The 12108-nt window shown below is 40.2% G+C and overlaps 1 protein-coding gene across 1 annotated transcript in view; it reads right to left on the bottom strand.

The window, feature by feature from the left end:
• The window catches only part of zbtb16a (zinc finger and BTB domain containing 16a), a 178619-nt gene that overhangs the window by 69475 nt on the left and 97036 nt on the right, over positions 1 to 12108 (bottom strand). The window contains exon 4 of the mRNA XM_042500051.1: positions 1211 to 1297. Coding sequence (XP_042355985.1) covers positions 1211 to 1297 — 87 coding nt within the window. The remainder of the gene's footprint in view (positions 1 to 1210; positions 1298 to 12108) is intronic.

The raw sequence follows: 12108 nt of genomic DNA, 5'->3' as shown, positions 1-12108 counted from the left end.
TAGCTTAACATTATCTGTAGTGTGTTACATAATGGAGAAATATTATCAATCATTTCTTTTCATTATTGACTAATATGCTGATTATTTTACCTATTAATCAATTGATCATTTAATCTAGAAAATGTTTTTTTTAACTTATTAAATTATTAAAATGATCAAAACAATTTATTGTAACCCAGAATGACATCTTTAATGCTTCTTTTGTCCAACTAACTGTCCAAAACCCAAAGACGAATCAATTTACTGTAATAAATGATGAAAAGCAGCAAAGTCTCACATTCAAGAATCTGAAACTACTATTGGCAATGAATTTTCTTTCACGTAAGTAATCCATAGATCGATTAATTGTCACACTTATTGTGTTACGTTAGACTTATTGTCCAAAATGTTGGATGTTGAGACATACACACGCACTCCACTGAGATGTACAAATGCCACTGAGAGAAACTGAAGACTCACAAACACACAAACACAATACTCCAGCACATGCCCTCGCCCCAAGCACGCCATCTTTGTAACGCAGTGGTGGAAATCTGAGACAATCCTTTCCCCCAAATTAAAGAGTTCATCACCAGCAGTGAAACTGTTCTGGGCCATCACACATCTGCTGGAGGGGGATTTACTTCTTCCTATTTACATCTTGGCACCTAGATCGTCCTCATCTTCCCATCTTCATAGCTGAGCACTGATAAACAACATCGGCCTGCCAAGTTTTCCCGGTTTGTTGATTACTGTTGGGTCTGTCTTGATTTAGGGCGAGTAGGATTAATCCAAGATGATGTGATCTATCTATCTGTCAATCCATGGCTCCAGTTAGCCAGAGAGGGCTCAATGAGCCTCCACACGCCACAACACACACACCACACCACAACACGCACACTGATTGGCGAAAATACACAAACAGATTGGGAGTGTGAATGGGACCTGATGATTCAATGTGATCTCAGTGTTTCTCTGTTTGAATGCGATCTAATTACAGTGCGTACTCAGAAGTTTTTACAAGACATCTGGCTACTTTTACTTCACTGCTATTTTAAAAGCATTTGTCTTGCCAAAATGTGTGTATCGTTTTAAATGCAGCCAATTCCACAGAGTGGAACCTCTCTGGACAAAATCGACCAATGCAAACAGATGTAGCAGAGGAGCTCATATCTTTTTGTTTATGTCTCTGGTGTCATGATGACGTGTCTAGCCATGTGTGTGTTCATACCGGTGTGGATCTGCCGATGAGCCTCCAGGGATTCCTCTGTCTGGAACTGGGCACCGCACTGGTCACAAACTATGGCCTTCTCACCAGCTGCACAACAAAGAAGGAGACAAGAGTGTGGATGATTATTACACATTCATGTAGCACATTTGAAAAAGCTAAGGAAAAAGAGGGCATCTTAAAGTTAAGGTGGCAACAAAATACATTTCATTTAAAACATTGATTATTCCGATTTAGGCAAAAACATTCAACCATAACACACCCAGAAGGGTATCCATACTCCAAAATTTCTTGCTTTCAATGCAGCTGTTAAGGACACATAGTGAACTGGAAGGAAATATTAGGACATAGGGACCTACGGGTAGCTTTGGGAATCTTAACCAATAAAATGCTAATTTAAGGAGCTCACTACTAATAATGTAAGCTAATACGAAACAAAAAATGTCACCCAACGTTTGTCCATCAGAGAGCACTGACAAGTTTAAGTTTCAGGAAAATATGTCCTGCTTGAACAAATCTCAGTCACAGTTATTTAAAAAATGTTTCCTCATCAACACTTTCTGATGGCACATGAAAGCTTAAAAACTATTTCTTGCATATAACCACATTTCTCATTCCATGTCCAACCCATGTGTTAATAAGAAAACCATTGTAATTTGTTATGAAATAAAGTCTGCATTGCCATCAATAGAATTATGCCACCTAGCAGAGTACTGATATCAGAAAAATGACTGACATCATCAAAATGCTTATGTTTTGCATTGTGATACTGTATTGTCTGAAGGCTAAGCCTTTCATTATTTGATCTGCTTTCAATTTGTATCTATCCATCTAGCCTGCACGGAGCTTATAATTTGAAAAGTCAAACCATCTGCCTTCAGATTGGTCAGATTCAGCTCTAAATATAGTGAATATGCAAACAGTGGCAGGGGGTGTCATCTGCATCCCCACACATGCATGATGATGTAGACTGATTTGCCAAAAAAAAAATAAAAAAATCTAAGAGCACTAATCAGTCCATAATTTTTTTTCATGTGACGCAAGCAGCAAAATGCACACTATTCTCTAGCACTTCTATTCTGCAAGTCTCATTTCTCTTACTTTAACATCTATGGATATTTAAAGTGAACACTATCTAGCTTAATATATACACTGCAGTAGGCCCAAAGGAATGCATTTGGTGTGCACACAAACTGTGTCGCCTTAATATGCAAGGCTGACACATTCAAGTCATTGATAAGTACTCCTCCACTTTAGCTGCACCACACATTCTGCTTGTGTGTAGCCCTTGAGTGACGGTCTGGATTGCCATGTTCACCTATACTTTATGAAAGTGTACAACCTTGTACAACAATAAAAATGAGAGACAGGAGCCTGGCATGCTCACATACAGGTTGCTGTTGAAGGGCACATCAGATCAGGCCCAGGCAAACGACTTTTTATGGCTTGGCAACAAGCACTGTACATGCCATACACATCACACATCAAACAGACGCACGCAAACAAAACACACACACACACGCACACAGAGTTAACATCTGGATATTGTGTGTGTGCAAAATAGGCGTGCGTGTGTGCATGTGTGCGAGTGTGCGCAACTGTTTCCAGTGCAAGCACAGAGCGATCTCTCCCGACCAGACCTTGGTTTGTTCTTGGCACGTCCTCCTGGGTTACGACACCTCCAGAGAGAGAAAGAGAACACAATGAAAACAGGAAGCCAATTCTTAGATGACAGAAAAAAAACTCAGGGAGAGATGGCTTGTGTGGTTTTGCAACCGCAGTGACATTAGGGAACGGCCTGTACTGTAATAAGCCCTACCAAAAGCAGAAATGACACGGACCGTTCATGACAGAGTGTGCCTGCCAGTGCTTATGCAACAAGTTATGCAAAAGACGGTAGGCTGCACAAGTGAGCGTGACTTGATCATAAGCCGCTGCAATGCAACCTTTAAAACCAGTACATCTTAGATTCGTCTGTGATATCACAAGATTTTTTTCCACTTTACAACTTTAGACTCAATAGACTGAGCTGGTGAGCAATGTCCTTTTTAATTGGCTGCATATTCAAGAGGCATAATTTGTAGTGCGAGCGTATGGTGCGCCAGTGTCAAATGCACAGATGAGCATATGGCCGAATTAGCTGGCAAAAGCAGCTACTTAACCTTTGGAGAACAAGACATGTAGTGGAGATGTAGACAGAATCCCCCAACACACTCACTGATGTCCCTAATTTGCATTAATCACATAGTCCCTCTGCTGCTTCTTTAACTCCCTGATTCATCATTGTTGGATCAACTGTAATTATCATTTTTTACGTGCTACCATAGTCCTGCCAAACTGCATTGGACTCCTTCCATCAGATCGATTTGAGCTCATTGATTGCCTTTGCAGGGGCAATTTTATGACCATACAAGTGAAACCCGACTCCATCAGGTGTTACCCAAGGACTAATGTTAGTGCTCACTACACATTATGTTTTTGCTTCTAACATACTATTCTGTAATCCAAGAAAATCAATTTGTAATCAGTTAAATCTTGCTTGAAAATAAGTACAGACGTCTGTTTTAGTGAATATCATGCCAGAAGTAAGTTTCACGACAGGGGAGTTTCAATTTACCATTTCCCTTCTTTCATTGCCACCACAGAGGTGCCCCTGAGCAAGGTACTTAACCCTCGGCTGCCCCAGGTGGGCTCCTCAGTGGCCAACAGATCAAAATGTGATTGTACTGGGCAGTTTCCAGGTGTGAATGTGTGTAAATGTGTTCCTGGAAAAGAACATTCAGCAAAATCTAATCTGGTACAAAAAGGAAAAGAATGGACACCAGTGGCTGCCTGGAAGGTGGGAAAACACATTCACAATTTGCAGCTTTGTAAACTGTACATGATTTGTATAAATCAGCTTAACCCAAGCATGGTAACCACAAGTAATGACTCCATTGCACAGACAGTGGTGCAACACTATAACCAGTCTTCTGGGGGGCCAAGACGCGTGTGCTATATAGGCCAGGGATAGGATTTTAGTGCAGGGCATGCCCCTGCTTGTGGCACAAGGACATAAATTGTCAGGAAATGCCTGCATGGTGCCTTGCTTCAAGGAGAATAAAGTTGTGTGAGGTCAACATGGGGCAAAGAGGGGGAGGAACCCCGGGTACACACAGCCAGGCAGCCACCCAGCCAGATGCCCGTCACTCTAGTTAGCCAGCTAAGTGCTAACAGGGGGCCCTCCGCTTGGTAACAGCCGCCATCAGCCATTTTCACTGCCAAATTAAAGCGATAAATCTTGAGGCCCCTTTGATCGCAAGAGGGTGGACTTGTTAGTTAGGAGAGACGGGGTAACTGGGACTGAGGACACACACACTTGACATCAGCTGTTCCTCTTGTCATGCATGTTCTAAATAATGGGTTTCTGTGTTTCTGTGAACAAAAACTCCAGTCAAACCAGACATATACACTGTAGAATCTAAAGCATGGATACTTAACTTGCTTTGCCTGGGGCCACTTTTTAAAAAAGGACAAAGGGCCAGGGGCCAGTCACAGTTGCCCCGTATAGGTTTCTTGGATTTTAGGACATTTCTAGGAGTTTATGACATTTCGTTGATTTTTTGGACATTTCTAGGAGTTTATGACATTTCTTTGATTTTTTTGGACATTTCTGAGATTTTAGGACATTTCTTTGATTTTTTGGTCATTTCTGAGATTTTAGGACATTTCTTAGATTTAAGAATGTTTCTTGCATTTAAGGACAGTCATAGGAATTTAGGATGTTTCTCTGATTTTTTTTTATGTTTCTGAGACTTTAGGACATCTCTAGGTTATTAGGATGTTTCTCGGATTACATTTCTAGGGTTTTAGGACGTTTCTAGGATTTTAGGCGATTAGGGGCCTGTCTGCTTTATGAACTTTGGGTCCTTATGTAAACTCCTTCTTTAGAACATGGGTAGGGGACCGACTGGCACCCTGTCTGGGGCCAGATTTGGCCCACAGGTCATTAACTTTATCTTATATTTTGGTAAGCAGGATTTTAATCTGCACAAAGCTAAAGTGAAGTAAATAAAAAGGAACCACCACAAAATCAAAAAGACCAATGCCAAACAAAAAGGAATCTCCAAATGTTAGACCAGCCTACTCTGTTGGTAGGGAGTCCTGTGTCACATTTCCACAGATTCAGCCCATAGCTGACATAATAAAAGTTTCACAACCCATGCTAAGTCAGTGTGTGTTTGTGTTCATGTTGGGAGGTGGGGATGGGATGGTGATCAGGTGCCACACGCCACTGAAGCCGCTTCCCTTTTCGCTTCCCTCTCTGAAATATTGCACAACTGTTGTTGCAGCGCAGTGTAGCTCAGTTATTTCATAAAGGGCTGTAAAAGAGAACAAGCCAGAGAGGGCTCCCTGCCAATCAAGTAAACTTCCTGCAAAGCCTGGCAGTAAAGAGCAATATAACCGCCCCGTATATACTGTAAACTTGATCTGTCTTTGCAGGCCCTGCATCCCCCTGATAAAGAAAACTTTCCTTCGTGTGGTGCCACATTGTTAACTTTTTAGAGGCACAAATCTCAGTGTGCTGTGCTGATTTTTAAAGTTAGATTGGCTACTGTTTCTGATATAAATGCTGGTTTTAGCTGTAGCTGTAAAAAATATGCTACTGTAGGTAGCAGAAGGCTCATATCAGGTTCCTTTGTTTCCTGAAAGGGAAAGATTTGTGCATTTTTACATTAACTTGTTTGTTTTAAAGGAGCAATGTGAAGGATTTAGTGGCATCAAGTGGTGAGGTTTGTAGATAGCAATCAGCTGAAACTTCTCCTGTGTGCCAGGAGTGAACTCCCAGTTACTATCCCTTCATTGTTCATGGTTTAGAGGTGTTGACTGAGGCCAGATTGTCAGCAGAGGTCACTATCTTTCCTAAACAAACTAACCAGGTGATTAAAACCTATAAAAATACTGCATACAAATCAATGCAGTGATGCTATGAAAAAACGCGTATGAGCCATCTACGGCCAGTGTTTGTCCATTCTGGGTTACAGTAGGAACATGTTGATGCATCAATCTCTATGGACGAGTAGAAACTCTCTCTCGGCATAAAGAGCTCATTTGAGGGTAACACCACAATTATGTATACAGAACAACAAGTTCTAATTCCAACTCGTTGCATGTTGCCACTTTGTCAGTGGACTTCCTTGTCTACATACTACGAGATTGGAATCCTTGTGAATCTGCTATTGATGCTCCAGGAAGCCGCTACCATGATGCCAACAAATGCGCATGGTGGGATGACATTGCTTATAGTTATGTTAAGACAACACAAACATATGGCAACCCATGCCGGGAAAAAAAAAAATACTCCATCACATTCAAACAGGAAACCAACACCAGACTACTGCATCAAAGTACGGGTTTGTTCGACCCATCCACCTCCCCTTTCACCCACCCTGTAGGCGCCCTCGTGCTACTTGTATTACATGGTTACCAGCAGCGATGCTGCCCTGCCACATTTCATGTTCACATGAAAAGTGCCTTTTGGCATTGCGCACGGTCAAAGCGACGCTATTTTATTTATATATATATATATATATTATATATATATATATATATATATCACGGACAAAGCGACGCTATTTTACGATTTATATTTAATTATTTAAAAATCTCTATATATATAGTTCATTTCGTTTCTGCTAATATAACCCTCTAAATCCTACACTCTGGACCTTTAAGAGGGATTAGTCTTTAATCCTGTTCAGGATGTAAAGTTAACAGAAACTGCTAGTGTATGGAAATGTGAGCTTTTCAAGTTATTAAAGTCTAAAGGTCCAAAATCAAAAGCCAAGAAACATAGTCAAGAAAAAATGGCCTGAATCAGCCTGTTCCAATCACGCAACATGGTTGGCCACCTCACACTAAAACAATATAACAATCCTATCATTCACATATTTGTTCAACTTGTAAGCCTCTTTGTTACTTAGTTGTAAAAGTGTTCTATAAATAAAACCTGTGATTACTGTTGGGTCTAGTTGACTCTAGGTACTCTCACCACTTCCTTGGCATTATTCAAGAGTGTTTCACTTAAAGTTAACTACTGTGGGCTTCCCCCAACATTGGCAACATTTCACCACGTAGACGTGATGAGGATTGTGGATTAGAGCAGGCCTCACAGGGAAGTGATGGTGCATTCCCTTGCCTGTAATTTCCCCTGACATACTAAGTGCTCATTCTCCCATTTCCCTAAATAATGTGGTGTGCAATGGTGCATTGTCCTATTTGCTGTTACACTCGTTCCATGTGTGCATGGAACCTGAATGCAAACCATCGTTACGTTATGATGCGGAGACGGAAAGCAGAGGAAAAGTAACCTCAGTGCCAATTTGGGGGTTTGTGGGTGTGATAAGTGAGTTTGGGTTCAAACAACACACACACTATCACCACACTCACATCACCCAGCTCCGCTATGTGATCTCATAATGCCACCATTCAGAAGCTCTGCTCATTCAAAAGAATATGTCAGAGACAGAGAAAGGCCCTGTTTGTTTGGGGTGCTTTTCTGTGCCTCCTGTTGAAGACTAAATATTTTTTGAGACTGTATATGCCCACACTCAGACTTGACACTTGTTGTTCCAACCTACTTTCTTTCACAGGTAGAGCATATATGCTAAGTCTGCAACAGATGTCCCCTCTTGGGGATCGCAGTCTAAACAGAATCTTTTATCAAAGACAATCGCAGAATTAAACATAAGAGTTAGACTGTCTTTGCTCATAGCGACACACAAAAAGTAGGCCACCATGTTGATACCAGAACTAAACATTTCATCCAGCATGAGAGATAAAGAAAAAGTGTTACTTATTTATCTGCTGCGGTCATTCATAATCTTATGAAGCCATAAATCTAGTTTTTCAAGCTAAACATGTTTTTGACATTAAATGAAAATGCAATGTGAAAAAAAAAATAGAAAAAAAGATTTAAAAGAGCAAATTTCTCAGGAAATCAGCAAAGTCATGCAAAGACCTTTTGTTTCTTGCAATACAGTCATCAAAATCAGTTGTCAAATGGTCTCACATGCCCGCTTGCATGAGATGGCATGACACTATTTAGCATCCATTAAACAAAAAAAAGGGGGGAAAAGCCTGTCTAAGAGCTTCCACATTGAGGAAAGGTTCAACAACAGAGCTTGACTGTTCCAAGAGAATGAGCCTGCTGTAATACATAAAATGCCAAATCCATCACACGTGAATACAACATGGTAAACAAACAGCTCTGGTGCATATGAATAGACTGCCAGCTGTCTTTATGACTACACTGTAGTCAGCTTGTGGAATTTACCTGTACTTTCTCATGATAAAATGTATCAGCCCCATTCGGTGAGAACCAGCTGTCCTTCGGGTTAGAGATGTGGCTGGTGAATAATATCAGTAACATCTAGTTTGAGCTAACAAAGTTGTGCATTGTGTAAAAGTTTGGGACCAACAATGCATGCTAAGTTTACTTTCTTTTGGACTGAAGCTTGGACTGTGCTTTTTTGGTTGCAGTGGCTGACAAAAAAAAAAAACAAACAACATTTTCATAAGATTGTTAAGATTGGGCTAACATGTTTATTGTCCAACATGTCCTCTTACCTATATGACCTCTGAATATTACCCATAGGATTTCCTAAATTTGTACAACTACTGGTGGATAATAGAATACTATATAGGACCATTGGTCACGGTTTTAAACATGTTGATAACGTTATGAAACGGTCATAACAAAACTACGAGTTTAAGTTTAGGCAACAAAACTCTGTTATTAGGTTTACAAGAGGCATCGTGTTTTGGCTTAACATTAGTATGCTTGTTTCTAAGGTAACCTAACGAACGGTTACAGACGTAAAATAACTCTACATCCTCTTTTACATGGGACACAAACATTCATCTCCTGGATGAAAGTCCAGTGCTTGTTCAAACCCACCCCCCAAGCAGACTTTCTTCCTCTTTCTACTACACGTGACTTCCTCCTTTGCTGTCATAATAATTACTTTGGCCACTAGAGGACGCTGCCTAAAAAAGTAAATTAAAAAAAGTAAATATGGGTTGTTAATTCTAGTTGGGACACTTTATCCGACCAAAATTAGCATGTTTTTCTTTTTTAAATGGTGTGCCACAATCCACATAACAGATGGGCCGCAAAACAGGTTAGTAAACATTACAAAAACTTACAGGCCAGAGACAATGTTACAGTGGTTACTTCTTTTTAGATCTTTTACTTACTTAAAATTTGTTGCTCCACCCAGGTGTCATATTTCCATTACTACAAACTGAAGCCAATTGGAGTTTATGCCAATAAATACCTAAGACTGCCACAGAGTTAGTTAACCATGTGGTCAGATTTTGGAGGAGAGCACTCTCGTTTTCTGCATAAAAAGGCCCAAACTGTGTCTAGAGTACACACTGCAACACTGAAATCTGTGATGACAATTTGGGCCAAGATTCCACTCAACAACATGTTACAAGAAAACTGAAAACTGCAAATTTGAAATTATAATCAGAGTTACATCAGGGTTTATACTCTCGTCTCCTGTGTTAGAATGAAGTCGGGGGTTCCATCTGTCTTAAAAACCTGTCTCAGGTAAAATTTCCCCTATCACACATTCCCTCTTAAACATACAGGCCATGCTGACCCTAAAAGTTACTTCATTTTACAAAAGAAGTTAGGTGATATATTAAAAACAAGTTGCAGAGGCCTGACATTCTGATTGGCTAGTAACATGAATATGCAAAGGTTAACTTTTTTTTTTTTTTTTTTACCCCTACTCCAATTCCTGTGCAGTGTTGGTTCTTGCAGGGCAGGACACAGTTTACTGTATGTGCACATATTTCTGCAGGAAGTGGCTGAATGATCTGTTGTCAGGAGTCAGGGAGGCTAAATGGGAAATTAAAAAGGCTAATTACAGTGTATGCGTCCATGGCCGACCAATATCACACTCAGTGGTTTTTAACAGTGTAAACAGGGCAGGAGAGAGAGCGAGAGCGAGAGAGAGGCAGCCAGACAGATTAGGGAGAGTGTGTGTGTGAGTGTGTGTGTGTGTGTGACAGAGGGAGGGAGGCAGACAAGCGCAGTCACCAACAAAAACATAGCCTGGCTGTTCACTGAGCCTACATAAATGGCTTACGTAAGACAGTACTCTCAGTACCAAAAAACAGCAAAAATCCATAAACACACACAGACACACATCCCCCCTCTGACTCCCCCGCACACACATGTTGGTTTGACTCCGCTAGCAATTTTCAGGAGCACAGAAAATAACTTCCACTGTCTCCATTTGATTCATGTCCTTAATCTTTACCTTTAACTAAAATAAAAGTAATGCAAAATTACATCAAAAGTATAAAAGGATTCTTGTTTTGATGCATCTAAAAGTCAATCTGGTTCACATACAAATAGCAAAACAAGTACACACACACACACGTTCGCAGGAACACACACAGACGCAGTATGCTGTCAGAACAATGAGTACAGACACCGCACGCTCTCTCTCTCACTCGTACCCCCCTCTCTTCCTCCCTGCCTCGCTCTACCTTCAGCGTTATAACGAGCCGTGCTGTACAGTTTTATTTACACCAGCCTCTTATCAGTGGTACAGCAGCACAGAGACTGCCAATTGGAGAGGACAGGCCACAGTACTGCCTGTACCCTGTAGTGGAGTAGGTGTGTACCGCCATGCTCCCAGCACGTTTTTATCAAGGCTCAGAAAAGACTGGGCCCGCGCCAGGCTGCCTCTCAGAATAATAAAACACACTCACACATAAACACACACACACAGGTTGAGTTTGCAATAAGTCAACGCAACTACAGGCACGTTATTACACAGGTCTTGCAGCACACATTGAATTGAAAGGGGTTTCCATTTAGGGATGTAATGGGGGTAAACCTGTCATTTTAACTACCTTTTCATATGCAGGAGTAGAGTTTTGTAAATGCATTTTTAGCTGACATAAATCTTAATGTGTAGCAGGAAGCATTTGACAGATGGCAACATGCAGGAGGTGGCTGATTTCAACATCTGACGCAATCACGACAGAATTCTCACAATTTATTTTGGCACAGAGAACTGTTTTGAAAACTAGTGCTGAGAAAAAAAATCCTAAAAGCTCTGATCTAATGATTTGAAAAAAAAAAAAAAAAAAGAAATCTGATGATTTCTTAGAATAACACAGACAGAAAATAGCTGTCTAAAGAAATGCGTCTTAGCTTTCAGAATTTAAGCTGTTTAAATATCTAATATTGTCTAAATATTTATTGGTATACATGAAAAAAAAGTAGCATTAAGTTGCAAAGTTTAAAATGTACAATGCATGGAATTCATTAATGACATCTGATTTTAAACTGGTTGTTATCTCGACAGCAATAGGCACAGCAGCAATGCCAACATGTCTGAGCTTTGGTACATGCAATAGCAAATTCTAACCTACAACCCAACGACATTAACTGGCTAACTAGCTTTGTTCGTAGCCCAAATTACCAGCTAATCATGCAGACAATATGTTTCCTAATAGGACTAATGTTGATTTTCATTGCGGAATATGAAATATTTTTGTATAACGTGTATTTGGAACTCGAAGGGAAATAACCCCAGCTAGCATATAATAAAGATGATGGACTCTTTGGATAGACATTAAATTTTGGTCGGGATGAAAAAGGTATTGATAATATTTAAGATAGCTAACAATGTTAAATTTCATTATGTATGGACGTTAACATTACTATTTTCATCATAGCCTTCATACCTTATGACTAAATGCCGTTATTCTACATCAATATGATGGCGGCATTAGACGTTTGGAAGATGTTGGATTTTGGTTACTTAACAGGACAACTTAAAACCTACAAAGTGTTGACAACATTTTGTCAATATTATATGTCAAATTGACAC

This window comes from Plectropomus leopardus, chromosome 13, assembly GCF_008729295.1.
Source record: "Plectropomus leopardus isolate mb chromosome 13, YSFRI_Pleo_2.0, whole genome shotgun sequence".
In the NCBI taxonomy this organism is placed as follows: Eukaryota; Metazoa; Chordata; class Actinopteri; order Perciformes; family Serranidae; genus Plectropomus; species Plectropomus leopardus.
This window is presented reverse-complemented; position numbering and strand designations above follow the sequence as displayed.